Raw genomic sequence first — 14,536 nt, 5'->3', positions numbered from 1 at the left:
CGTAATGGATGTTTCTTGTGGATCACTTTGCCTGGTCTGCAGTGTCAGTCATTCGCAACCCCATCGAAGTGTCTTTCTCATTTAGCTCATTCAGCTCTTTTCAGTGTCTCATTTCCCCCCCGCCTCCCTGCCCCTGTCAGCCTGCCTCGCCCTTATCTTTCTGCTGCTCTCCCCTCTCCCTGACTCTGTCCCTGTCACTGCCAGATCCTCCTGCTTCACCATCGCACACTAAGGCGGCAGTTGCATTTCACACTTTCCTTTGCTTAGAGAAAGATGCAGCTTAAGAAACAGCATTAAAAGCAATGTAGTCACTGTGACTTCCAAAGCTGTTGATAACAGAGTTTTAGGCGTTCAGTGTTTCTGTTCCAGAACCACCACCAGTGTTGGTATCTCCCGCCAGCAGCCCAGAGTCCTCTCTAGAGATCTCCTTAACCCACCTCTTCAGTAAACTCACTGAAATTTTTTTTTTGACTTTTTATAGTTTTGGACACATACATCTCAGTGGTGGCACTGAAGGTTTTGATGTACAGTTTTCCACCTGGGACCTCCACATGCCTGGACTGTCCAAGACCTCTGACCCGTGCCCTTATGTGGTTCCTGGTGGGCCTTCTCATTCCCACCCCTTCCCCTCCTGCCTTGGCACTCTTGGTTCTATCACCCAGCGCGGCTGTAGGTTTCTATATGATGCAGTTGTATTTGAGCTGTTGAGAGAATTGCATAGATTTTATCCCGCTTTTGAAGTGAGTTGAATTTGGTTGATGAGACCCTCGTCCCCATCCACAAGGGGCTAGCACAGACCTTCGTGACCTGCACTCCGCCTGGGCTCAGAGCAGCCTGTCTGGCTCAGCACTCCGGCCCTTCCAGGCTCCGGGTCTGGAGCCCACGTGTGGCAGCTGGCGGCAGCTCAAAGACGATGCGCCTTTCACCTGGACTCCCTCACCGGACTTTCTTTCTTTTTCATTTTTTGGTTTTGGAGCTGTGCTTAGGGCTTACTCCTGGCTCTGTGCTCAGGGATAACCCCTGGTGGGCTCAGGAGACCGTATGGGTTGCCGGGAATCAAACCCAGTTTACTTTATGCAAGGCAAATATGCATGCTGTACTATCACTCTGGCGCCTTCATCAGAATCATTTCCCACGCCACACTCCCACGGGTCCTGTCCTCAAAACTTTATGATCTTCCTTTGCTTTAGGGTCTGCTAGAAGAATTCTTGTTGTCACTAAAGTGATTCTTTTTTTTGGAGGGGGGTCACACCCAGCAATGCACAGGGGTTACTCCTGGTCTTGCACTCCAGAATCACTCCTGGTGGTGCTCGGGAGACCATATGGGATGCTGGAAATCGAACCCGGGTCAGCTGCGTGCAAGGCAAATGCCCTACCCGCTGTGCTATCATGCCAGCCCACTAATGTGATTCTTGAAGGCACTCATTCACACAGTCCCTCTTCCTTTCTCTGAGATACTTGTTTTAAGCATAAATCATTTCATTGTTGATTACTTCTTGGTTAATATTTTTTGTGCCCACATCTAACTTGATCTATAGTAGTAAAAAAAAAATAGGTGCCCTTTCTTGCCTCTCTCTCCCTGTCACCGGACTCTTATAGCCAACGACACCTCGAATAAACCCTTGATTAGATGAATCCGATGTCTAAAACCAAAGACAGCACCTTTCTATTTTTGGAGCAAAAGCATACATCATAATAACAGATTTTTAAAAAAATAACAGATTTTTACGTAGTGGGAAATAACTCAGTACGGTGTTTTGCTCAAGCCAGTACTCACTGTCACTGTCACTCTCATCCTGTTGCTCATCAGTTTGCTCGAGCAGGCACCAGTAACATCTCCATTGTGAGACTTGTTGTTACTGTTTTTGGCATATCAAATACGCCAGGCTTTGCCACGCAGGCGAGATACTCTCGGTAGCTTGCCAGGCTCTCTGAGAGGGATGGAGGAATCGAACCTGGGTCGGCCATGTGCAAGGCAAGCGCCCTACTCGCTGTGCTATCGCTCCAGCCCAGAGCAGTACTCAGCAAATAAAAACATACGGTACCTGATTTAATTTCAGGAAGCCAGGTGTGGAAAGGCTTGGAAACTGTGTGTGAATAAGCGTGATTGGCTCAGCTCTCCACGCCGTAGGAGGGCAAGCATCCTGGGTCTTCATGTTCCTAACCTCTGCGTCTAAGCCAGCGCCTCCCACACAGCTGCTCTTAGTCAGTGCTTGTAGGATGTGACTGAATGGATGAGCACGAACGGAAGGAGCTCTGGGATGAGAAGACGGCACCCCTGCGGGGTTTTAGTGATGGAGTTCAGACTCCCTTGTTACACTAACCTGAGCTGGTACCTTTGGGTCTCGGCGGTTCTACCGTATTGACATCAGTCACTGCATTTGAGAACCTAGGGTGTGAGTAAGTTTTTGAGCATTGTTTTGGGAAAAAGAAAGTCCATGCATGTGCTTATATGAGATTTATATGTATGTAGTTGACTGAAATGTAGAGTCCAGTTAACTTTGTTTTTCTGCAGAGAGGGAAACACTTTATGGGGAAAAGCCCCTGGAGAAATTCCAAGAGTAATTAATACTTTGAAAGGAATTAAAAAATTGTATTCCACTTGGAAAAGTGCTCAACAGGCCAGGTGTGTGATTTGCACGTGGGAGGCTGGGGTTTCAGCCTCAGCACCACGCGGTCCCCTCATCACGAGCACTGTCAGGTCTGCGCACAGAGCCAAGCAGAGCTGGGCGTGGCCCCACGGAGGAACCATTTCCTCTTCCTCCCATACCTTCTTCTGTGGCTGCTGCGACTGTTGTGAGGTCACACACCGCTGGTACCAGTGTGTCAGAGATGGCGTGTGCTGAGCCCCCTTGCCTCTGGGGCCGACCAGAGGGTGCCACAGTGCCCGGTTGGTGCTTGCTCAGGGTCTGGGTCTCTCTCAGGGGTTGCCCTTCCTTAGCTGGCACTGGCACATGTGTCCCCGGTGCCACTCCGTGCTGTAGAGCTGTGCCGAGGTGGCGCCCTGTGCAGACGCGGCCCTTGGCCGTGGTGCCGGCACACACGTGCGGGGCTCTCAGGAACTGCGGCAGTGCCAGAGGTCCCGGCCAGCGGGGCTGTGGGGTCGAGCTCAGCACAGCCGGGGCAGTGTCAGACAGGAGCTCAGGGGCTCCTGTTGGCAAGACCCTCTCCCCGGGAGCCCGGCAATCGTTTCTTTCTTTGTAGTGGGGAAGGACTTTGGGACCATACCCCTTCGTGTTTGTGCTTTTCTCTCGGCTCTGTGCTCAGGGTCACCACGGGTGGGGCTTGGGGCACCATATACAGTGTATGGCGCTGAGCCAGGACTGCCACATGCCAGGGAGACACTTAGTCCTTGAAGTCTCTGGGCCCTGCAAAGCATTTCTAACTGTCATGCTTTGTCTTACATAGCAGAGATAGGGTTCCACACAGAGAGACTGTGCCTTCCCTAAGCTGAGTCTGAAGCTCAGTGGGAAAACACGTGGTTTACACCCTTTGGGCCCTGGATTTGATTTCAAGGCATGTACACGAAAGGCATATACACATATGGCCATCTAGACACTTTTTTTTTTTTTTGCTTTTTGGGGGTTACTCCTGGCTCTGCACTCAGGAATCACTCCTGGCGGTGCTCAGGGGACCATATGGGATGCTGGGAATCGAACCTGGGTTGGCCTCGTGCAAGGCAAATGCCCTCCCTGCTGTGCTATTGCTCCAGCCCCCAAGACACATATTTTAGATGCAGGAGAAGCCAGAGCAGATGAGATGTGAGTGCTGCTGTTTGCTTGGCTCTCAGGGCAGGAGCACGTCTGTTTGCGTTGTCACTGTGCCCCCGCGTGGCCGGTGGGTGCTCCAGCCACCTCTGTGGGCTGATTCAGCAGGTCAGGCCAACCGCCGGCCTGAGAAAGCATTGAAACGATTCTGGGTCCCTGGGACCTCATGATCTTTATTCGTGTTATTTCTCTAACTTTGACTCTGTGTTTCCCTCTTTTAGAATAATTCTAAATTATTTTTTTCCCTAAAAGCTCCTCATTAAACTAGGTTTAGAAAACAGCCACAATCGCGCTACTGGTTTGAGTCCCACACACTAATTGTAGATTTATCTGGGTCTGGTTCTGGTGTGGGGGACCAGGGCTGGAGACCCAGCAGGCGGACAGCTATGTTGCAAGTTGTTCCTATTGACAGTCTTCCCGCTGCCTGTAGGGGGGAGTTGGCAAGGTCCTTGCTCTGGTTTATGTATTTCCTCATATTGGTTTCCTTTACCCATATAAACTATTAAAGGGACTTCTGGAGTTGGAGTGGTCTTTTAGCACCTCCCGTCCAGTGAGACGCTTCTCGTAAAGCCTGGGTTTGAGAATCCTGCACCATACTTGAGACCTGCTGTTGGCAGGGGCGGGGCGGGAGGGAGCTGGCTGAGTTCAGTGTTTTTGTGGGTGCATTTGCTTTATTTTGTATTTCTTGTTCTGTTTCTCTATTTTACAGCCGGTCTTGGAAGGACAGGGACGTTGATAGCCTGTTATGTCATGAAGCATTACAGGTTCACACACTCTGAAATAATTGCTTGGATCAGAATATGCCGGCCCGGCTCCATCATAGGACCCCAGCAGCACTTCCTGGAAGAGTAAGTATAGCATCTCCGTCATCCCCTCCCTCCCTCCCTCCCTCCCTCCCTCCCTCCCTTTCCTTCCCTCCCTTTCCTTCCCTCCCTTTCCCTCCCTCCCTCCCTTTCCTTCCCTCCCTTTCCTTCCCTCCCTTTCCCTCCCTCCCTCCCTCCCTCCCTCCCTCCCTCCCTCCCTCCCTCCCTCCCTCCCTCCCTTCCATCCTTCCTTCCTTCCTTCCTTCCTTCCTTCCTTCCTTCCTTCCTTCCTTCCTTCCTTCCTTCCTTCCTTCCTTCCTTCCTTCCTTCCTTCCTTCCTTCCTTTTCCCCCTCTCTTTCCCGGTCCTGGTGTTGCTCAGGGCTTATCCTGGCTCTGTGCTCAGGGATCACTCCAGTTGGGCTCAGGACACCATATGTGGTGCCAGGGATCAAACCAAGGTCAGCCATGTGCAAGGCAAGTGCCCTGCCCCTATCCTGTCACTCTAGGGCCAATTCATCGCTCTCCTTCTCAGTTTCTTCCCTTGGTGGTGGACGCTAGCAAGCCAGTGGTGATAAAAATGGGCTGCATTGTTAGAAAAGTCTGTTCCGCAAGTAGAATATTATTGATTTGACAGCTCATGCATTCGAGCTTTCATACCTTTTATATCTCTGCGATCAGGTGAGAGTGAGAGAAAATCACAGAGCCTCCGCTGCCTACCTCTTTCCTGTCATCTTCTATGTGTGATCTGGCTACAGTGCAATTTTCTTATGTCATCCCACTTGGCACTTTTCATTCCTTTCTTTTGTTTGCATGTCTAAAAGCATAATGAGCAAAAAAAATACAACTAAGGTCAGTGAGTGATTTCAGTGACATTGCTGTTCTCCTGACAGCCACCCCGGCTGCTGATGCAACTGTGCCTTCTGGCTTACCGGAGCGGAAGGACGGGAGTTGGGCTGGGGTCCTGGCCTGCTGCTGACTGGTTTTATAAATATTATTTAGAGGAGTACTTAGAATCACTCATTCACTCACTCATGTAACATACTCATTCATTCACTGTTCACCCCTGCCTCAGAACAGGAGAGAGTTAAGCTGGAAAGGCCAGACACCTTTCTCTCTCTCTCTCTCTCTCTCTCTCTCTCTCTCTCTCTCTCTTCTCTCTCTCTTTCTCTCTCTCTCCCCCCCTCTCCCTCTCCCTCTCTCTGTCCCTCTGTCCCACTGTCTCTCTCTCTCTCTCTCTCTTGAAGGGGGTTACCACTTCCCAAGTGCTCCTCAGGGGCCCCAGGGACCCCAGCAACAATTTCTGGCCCGTTAGGCTGGGATTCATAAGGGCGAGAGGGTGCGATGTTGCTCAGGACCCGTGGTGCTGGGGCTTCCCTAGCCACTGCTTTTGTTTTGGGGGCCATGAGAGCATTACTCAGTGATGATGCTGGGCTGCCAGGAATTGAACCCTGGTCAGGTGCTGGCCCAGCGTGTATAGTGCTACCCACTGTGTAGCCTGCTGGCCCCAAGACTACACCTATTTCTGGATTCCTCTTCAACTTTTAGGAAGTGCTATCAGCTTATCAGGAACTAAGGGACCGAGCGATAGGGTAGCAAGTAGGCCGCTTGCCTTGTAGTAGCTGACTCAGAGTCGATCGCTGGCACCCCGTGTGGTCCCCCGAGCACCACCTGGAGTAACCCCTGAACATCATCAGGTGTGACCAAAAAAAAAAAGAATGCTAATTTAGGTCTAGTTCTAGAATGTTTTTGAGTAAAGACAAACAAATTTCATTTTTCTTTTAGTGCTGGGATGGCTCTATTTTTTTTTTTTTCACTTTACTTTCATTTTAATTGCATACAATATTTCAACAAAACTCACTATTATTGTTTGGAGAGTCTCTCCCCTGGGATGGCTCTATTTTAAGGAGGATTCTTTTCTAAGTTGTTGGTTCCTCGTCTGCTTACTTCACTCCCCCTCTGCCACTGTTGTGACAAGGGGGTGTCGCACAAGCTGGGTTGTGGTGTTCAGTGGACATTGTGTACTTGAGCTGGTGAGCCCACATACAGCCTGTCCCCGGGGTTCCACACTGTGGCGGGGCTTATTTTTATGTGATCATAAATTGACTCTAGAGGCATCTTTAAATATCCGATGCCATTGGCCAAGCAAACGGAACCGAAAATAAACAAATGGGCTATATTAAATTAAGAAGCCATTTTACTGTTAAAGAAGTGATGATCATGATTTCAAAAGACACCCTACAGACTGGGAAAAAGTATTTCCCCACCCACCATTCACCTGACAAGGGGTTAATATCCAAGGTATATAAAACACCTTAAAATTTAACAAGAAAAAAAATAATCACCCTATCAAAAATAGAGGGAAGAAATGAACAAAAACTTCTTCAAAAAAAGACATGCAGATAGCCAAGAGGTATATGAAAAACTGTTCTGCATCATTTATCAGGGAAATGCAAATCAAAACAATAGTAGGGTGTTATCTCACACCAGTGAGACTGGCTCACACACTGCAAAGAACAAAACAACTAATGATGTGTGTGTGGGGGAAGGATCCCTCAGCCACTGCTGGTGGGGTTGGTGACTGGTTCAGTTTTTGGAAAGCAGTATGGACACTTCTCAAAATTCTTAGAATTGAGCTTCCACATGACCGACCCAGCAAGTCTGTTTCTTTGCATCTACCTCAAGGGTCAAAACTCTATTCAGAAAAATCATTTAAGCTCCTATGTTCATGCAGATACTATTCACAATAGCCAAAATCTGGAAACAACCCAAGTGTCCAAGAACAGATGAACTGAATAAAGAAAGTGTTATATATACACACAGTGGAATGCCACTTGGCTATAAGAAAATATCAGATCATTAAACTTAGCTACCATGTGGGTGAATCTGGAGAGTATCATGCAGAGTGAAGTCACCTAGGAGAGGGACAGAAGCAGAGTGATCTCTGTCATACTGCAGCTTTAAAAGATACAGTGAGGGGAGAAAAGTGACCAAAGGTAACAACCTGAGAACTGGCCTACAGAACTGAGCTTACCCTGGTGAGGGTCAGGGGTCAGGAGCTTCAGGCTTCACCTGAGACATTGGTGGGAATATGATGATCCATTGGAGGATGTGGTGTTGGAACGATGTGTGCATAAAACCTACCAGTAACACACGGTGTCAGTCAGGGTGCTTGAGATAAAATTGGACGTGAGAGATAGTACAGTGGGGTGAAGGCATGTATCTTGCATGCAACTGACCCAGATTCTACCCTCAGTATTGTATATGGTCCCCCGAGTCCTGCCAGGAGTGACCCCCTGAGTATAGAGCAAGGAGTAAGCCTTGAGCATTGCTGGGGGTGGCCCCCCCAAACAAAAAACAAGTGATAGTATCTCCAGGTCATTCTAGGCTCATGGGGGTAAAAGTAATAGCCATATGCTTTATGGCTTTATCTCTGAGCACCCCTGGATGGTTCATCACATAATTTCATGTGGGTCAGACAGATGACCACGAATGTCCCAAAGAAATGTTGTAAGAAACCTATAGGCATCTAAAATGGTTAAGAGACTTGGTGCCTGCAGAGGAATTATTGCAGTTGCTAATTCTGGGGGAATAACTGGTAAGAAAGAAAGTCCTGAAAAATATGAGGCAGAAGTACAAAGAACACAGAAGGAAAAATTACCAAAGAACAAGAGCATCCTGAAGGCAGTTCTCCAGAGATTAGTCACTCCCCAGTGGAGTCACATCCTGAGACAAGATCAATGGGCCTCGGAGTGGCTGCAGACTGCGGGGTGAAGTGGACGGTAAATGGATGGTTCGTGCTCTGCAAACATAAAATAACTCTAGAATCATTGTAAACTCTGATGCCTTCATAAAAACTTACAAGATTTTAAAACCAAGTCAGTGTTTTCTGAATTTAAAATTAGAGTGATTGTTAGCCTAAAAGATAAGATCCAGATCTTTTCAGCCACAACACAAAAGAAGACAGACATTTTTAGGCTTATAAAATCATTCTGGCTTTTCTCGAAGTCTGTTCTTGATCAGATCCAGTGCCTCTGGTTTCCGCTCTTTCCTGGCGTGTGTGACTGGAGCTTAGCGCTTCGTGCTGTGCAGTTGTCAGCTGCTTCTCGTACTGTTTGCTTTTTGAAAATGGAATGAAGCGCTTCGAGTGAGAAAACAAGCAGAGAACTCCCCAAACTCCTAAATTTGGTTCTTGGAGAGATTTCATCAATTGTCTTGACTTCTTTGGATGCGTGTCCGTCTTCAGGGCTGCCTGCTCTCTCCCTGTGCCTGGCAGCCTGTGAAGGTGGCCCGAGGGAAGGGCATGGATATTCTTCGTCAGGTTCCCAGATTTGCTCAGGGCCACGTGCCCCCACCCCTCCCCTGGCAAGCTTGCATTTTCCTTCTTTCTCCCCCCTTCTCTCCCGTGTCTCCAAATAACAGCAAGAAATGAAGGTTCTAGGGCAGTGGCACCGTGTTGGGCAAAGGTATTTTGCATTTGTAGACACCAAGTCTCTGAAACCCACGGTGTTTCCTTTGGTGTGAGTCAAGCAAGAGTCTCTCCTGGCCTGAGTGAGGAGTGGAGATCCGTCATTACTAAGCTCAGGTCAGAACGTTTTTGAAGCCAAGTTCTTCGTTTGTTCTAGAAGCAGCCAGGATAGATTCCTCTGTTGCCTGTGTGTTTACCCAGACACCCTGTTGAAAGGTAGCGGTTTATGCTCTAGTTTGCTTTTTGCCTCTAAGTGGCATCAGAGGGGTATGTTTCTTTACATGATTGTGTGTATATATGTGTGTGTATATGTATCTATATATTTGTTCTCTGCTCTTCCTTTCAATGCTTCCTTTCAAAAAATCTCTTTAGGGCATTTTTATCTTTTTTTAAATTATGGCTAAATATACAAACTGTAGTAGGTATCATTTGAACCATTTCTTAGGTGTTTAGTTCAGTAGCATATCTCCATACTAAAATGGTAATCATCATCATCATCATCATCATCATCATCATCATCATCCCGTTCGTTGATTATCAAATTTCTTGAGCGGTCTCAGTAAGGTCTCCATTCGTCCTAGCCCTGAGATTTTAGAAGCCTCTCTCTCATCCTTCCCAATGATGCTGCATTGGAGGCTCTTTCAGGTCAGGGGAATGAGACCCAGCTTGTTACTGGTTTTGGCATATTAATACACCATGGGGACCTTGCGAGGCTCTCCCATGTGGGCAGGAAACTCCCATAGTTTGCCAGGTTCTCCCAGAGGAGAAGTAGGTTATAAGATATCACACGGCCGCAAAGCGGCTTCGCGCTTTCAGAAGCTTGCTTTTAAGTCTCTGGATGCTGGCTGTTGGTGGGATTACACAGCTCTGGGGGCAGTCCCTGGGTGTGACTGTCTAGCTACTGGGAAATGCAGGCCCAGTCCCGATCTGAGCAGGCTTGGAGGTCACAGCCCCGGGTCCCACACACCTGGGTTCCTCTGCTGGTACCTTCATGCATGAGGCTCGTCCGAATGTGTGGAGAGGGGCCTTGAGCATGGCTGTGGCTAGGTTCCGGAGGTCTTCGATAAAAATGGTAAATGATAAAAATGGTAATAATGCCTAAATTTATAGTTTGCACTAATTATAAGGCACGATTCTTAATTTTTTCATTCTCCAGATTTCTTTTCTCATAAATAATTATAGACCAGCTCTAGACTCATTAATTAGTAATTCTTTGTTCTGCCTCTTCTGAGCCCCTGCTCTGAGACCCCCTGTCCTGAGGGCCCTGGAGGGCTAGTAGCAGGGCTAGGGCATCTGTCCTGCAGGCGGCTATCCCCAGGTCACCGCCGGCCCCTGCCCCAGTGAACCTGATTTTGTTGTCTGTCCTGATGAATTTCAAACCCATGTCTTGACAAGCGCCACAGCAGAAGACAGTGCTTAGAGTATTGGCGACCCTCAACCATTATTTGTCAGGTGTATAATGGACACTGGTTATTGGAGGTTTGCTTGACAGGTGTTAGGGAAATTTGAGGAAGTTCCCCTTTATTTCTATTTTTCTAAATGGTGTTAACTTTTGTTAGTGCTTTTCTTCTTTTGATTGAAGTGATTATAATGTGATTTTGTTCTTTAGCCAGTTCACATGGCAGATCACAATGTTTTTTCTCTTTCTTTACTTTTTGGCTTTTGGGTCACCCCCAACTGTTCTCAGGGTTTACTCCTGGCTCAGTGCTCCGTGATCATTCTTCATGCGGCCTGGGGAGCCATAAATGGTGCCAGGGATCAAGCCTGAGTCAGCTCTGTGCAAATAAGCACCTTTCATGTGGTACTCTCCCTCCAGACCCTTGCTTTGTATTTTTTTTTTTTTTTTTTTGCTTTTTGGGTCACACCCAGCGATGCTCAGGGGTTACTCCTGGCTTTGCACTCAGGAATTACTCCTGGTGGTGCTTGGGGGACCATATGGGATGCCGGGGATCGAACCCGGGTCGGCCGCGTGCAAGGCAAACGCCCTACCCGCTGTGCTATTGCTCCGGCCCCTTGCTTTGTATTTTTAAATTGAGCAAATCTTGTATTTCTGGGTAAAGCCCAGTTGAGACATAATAAATGGGAACTTTGCAAATAAATCTTGAAATTAGAAAGATTATTTTAGATTTCTCTGGTGGACTCAGTGTAATCACAGGGCCTCAGGAGTCAGCAGAGGAAGTGGTGTGGTGATGAAATACAGATAGGGTTGATGTGCTTGGAAACAAGGAACCAGTTGGTGAGACGAGGTTTGGTCAATCAGATGTTAGATTTGTGACCTCTAGAGCTGTGTGAATATAAAAGTGTGTGTTTTTCCAAGACACAAGATTTGTGGAAATTAGTTCTAGCAGCTTTGTGTGTGTAGGGACATTTAAGTATGTTTGGTAAGAGACATGTAGCCTATGGAACCAGAGTGATAGTACAGCTGTTAAGGCATTTGCCCTGTGCGAGACTGACCTGGGTTCGATCATCCCAATTGGTCCCCTGAGCACTGCCAGGAGTAACTCCTGACTACAGAACCAGGAGGAACCCCTGAGCGTCACAGGGGTGGCCCCCAAACAAACAAAACAAAGAAATAGAGCAAGAGACATAGATCCTAGCTTCTTTTGTTCACAGTTCTCTGTCGGAGTGCTGGTTTTAGGGAGGACTTGTCACCACGTGTTACTTGGGGAAGATTGAGTGGCAGCAGGTAGGTGACAGTAGGGCTAGATGGAGCTAGAATCCGAGAGACTGAACAGTGTTAGGAAGGGAAGCTGGAATCAGATTGAAAAGTAGACGGCTGTGACATCCAGGAGATGGGGAACTTGTGGAAAGGGTTAGAAAATGGAGTTTAGAGATGGGGGAAGGGCGAAGTAGGGGCAATTCAAGGAATAAATCTTGGGTTTTGAAGTCTGGTTTATAATAGGAGAGATGAATAACTTTGAAGCTGGACTAATGATAAAAAGAGATGAAGAGAATGATGACATCGGTGATGACGCAGAAGCATGAATAAGTAACACACTCATTAGCAAAGAAATTGGAGAATTAAAGTCTCCTGATGGGCTTTCATCCATCAGAAATGATTGAGCAAGTGAGAGGGATAGGGTACTCTTTCAGAGGTAAAAGAATACAACCAGTGCTTCCTAAGGCAGTATTCTAAACCTGTGACTTTTGGAAAGCTGGCTTGTTGCACCCTGTTGGTCCTTGAACCCCAAGGTAACATCGAGGTGTTTGATTTGTCTTTTAAAAACCTTCCTCTATGTCACCAGTAACGAAAGAGATGTTTGTTGGCATCTTCATATTGGCGAATTTATGTTTTGTCAGTTTAATTTCTCCTGTCATATTATTTTATATTAAAATTTTCATAGCTGTTTGAAAAACAAGTATCACGTATTTTTCTTCTACTTAAAGCTGATAATCTGAAGTTAAAAGTATAATTCTGATTCACAAAATGTCTTCTGGAAAACATCCTCAAGGTTCTTAAGATAATGCCCGAACACATTTCTCTCTTATAATTGAGTCAAGTCTGAACTCATTCTTGCTTTGGACAGCCTGTGGAAGTATAAATATAGAATCAGACTGCTTTTGCGGTTTGTTTGATTCTATTTATTGAACAGTCATCATGTGGAACTGTGATAACCTCTGAATTACAGTACATTAAAGCTTTCATTCAAGACGGATCCTTGAGAGCTATTGGGTTTTCGCGAGAACTTCTGCTCACATAGATCTTTTAATCTGTGGGGGTGACACTGGGCTCCCAAGCACTACCAGGTTTGGCCCGTATACAAATATAAAATATTTGTATAGGATAGAAATATTTGCTAGGATAGATGATTAAATGTAAAGATTTCTGATCTTGCCATGATACCAACTTACACCATTTCATTAATCCAGTTGTATTTATTTAAAAAATGTTTTCTTTTTGTTTTGTTTTGTTTTGAGGCCACACTCGGCTATGCTCAGGGCTTGCTCCTAGCCCTGCCTGAGGGCTCACTCCTGGGGAGCTCAGGGGCCAGTGATGGACCTGGGTCTGCCGCCTTCACTGCAGCTACCCTAACTGCTATACTATCTCTCTGGCCGAAATCTTTGAACCCTGAATTGCCTCTTTTTCCTGCTGCAGCTCCTGGGGTGCGTGTGGAGTAGGAAGTACACAGGGCAGATGGGGGCAAAGTCATGGTCTCCAGGGCCCCCGAGCCATGAGAGGGGGGTTGGCTCTCTCTGTGACGTGACTGAACGGTGGCTTTGAGTGAGCGCCGGGGTCAAGGGGGGGTCATGGAGGAAATGATACGGCGAAGAGATAGCAGGGCGTGAGGTGAGGATTAGACTGGACTCTAGGAAATGAAGAAGAGGTCAGCTGGAAACAGAAGCAGCCACAGAGGAGTCTATATTTGTATTCTGAACTCAACTCAAAACCAGAAGCAGTTATATAGCAATTCAACTAACTTTTTTTTTTTTTTCCTTTTTGGGTCATACCCAGCGATGCACAGGGGATACTCCTGGCTCTGCACTCAGGAATTACTCCTGGCAGTGCTCAGGGGACCATATGGGATGCTGAGAATCGAACCCGGGTTGGCCGAGTGCAAGGCAGTTGCCCTACCCTCTGTGCTATCTCTCCAGCCCCCAACTAACTTTTAGTGAAATTTTAAAAGCAGATTTTTCAAAAGACTTGTGAAAGCTCAATATCAGAATTAAGTGTGATTTGGTTTACACTAAATCCAGTTTTCTTATTAGAAAATTTCTTATGCTTGGTTAACCCAAACCTTCAACTAAACCAAGGCCAGTGTTTTGCCCCAAGAGGGCCATCCTGCTCCCCTTCTCTCCACCGGGCTCTATTCATATCAAGACAAATCTCTTTTTTCCCTTTCAATGCACGTGTTCTTTTTTGTGCAGGGTCAGTAGTGTTCTACCATTTCAGAACATGCACTGCATTTTTTCAGGGTTCACTTTGAGCTGGTCTGTTAGCTTCGCTGGATTTGATTTTCGAATGCTAAATACTTAAAAATAAGTGTTTTACTTCTGTTTGAGATGAGGCTTTGAAGGAGTAATAGATACCACAATAAAAGCTAGCATGGTTTCTGTTGTCAACAAAAACTATATTTGTATGCAGTGCTGCTTTTTTGTAGTACGGCACTGTTTAGCAACATACCAGTCAGCTTTGACACCTTCATCTTTGATATTCAGGTTCATATTAAGTATTTCCATGGAGGGGCCAGATTTATAATTTTCAAGTGAGCAAGTGAAGGGTGTCATTTTGTGATGTTTGTCTAGTTCCATCAGTTTTCATTTCATAACATTCTGCTAACTTTGTGCTTTTGTATCTGAGCTCAGGGAGTAGTCCTCTGGATTGCTTCTAGAAAGTTCCTTCTCTGCCCAAAGGCAGAGGGTCCTCATGGACTGCTGGAGTTTTTATTTTATCCATCTACTTGAGAATGCACCAGATTTTTTGTGTTTAAATTTAATCTATATGGAAACATTGGTATATTTCTAGAATAAATTGGTCACAATTTTAGAATAATAAATTGCA

General features: G+C 46.6%; 1 protein-coding gene across 3 annotated transcripts in view; it reads left to right on the top strand.

Annotated features, from left to right (window-relative positions):
- CDC14A (cell division cycle 14A) overlaps positions 1-14,536 on the top strand; it is a 190,216-nt gene that overhangs the window by 130,533 nt on the left and 45,147 nt on the right. For all 3 annotated transcript variants that reach the window (XM_055146297.1, XM_055146295.1, XM_055146296.1), the window contains one exon: positions 4,477-4,615. In XM_055146297.1, coding sequence (XP_055002272.1) covers positions 4,477-4,615 — 139 coding nt within the window. The remainder of the gene's footprint in view (positions 1-4,476; positions 4,616-14,536) is intronic.

This window comes from Sorex araneus, chromosome 8 (genome assembly GCF_027595985.1).
Source record: "Sorex araneus isolate mSorAra2 chromosome 8, mSorAra2.pri, whole genome shotgun sequence".
Lineage (NCBI taxonomy): Eukaryota > Metazoa > Chordata > Mammalia > Eulipotyphla > Soricidae > Sorex > Sorex araneus.
This window is presented reverse-complemented; position numbering and strand designations above follow the sequence as displayed.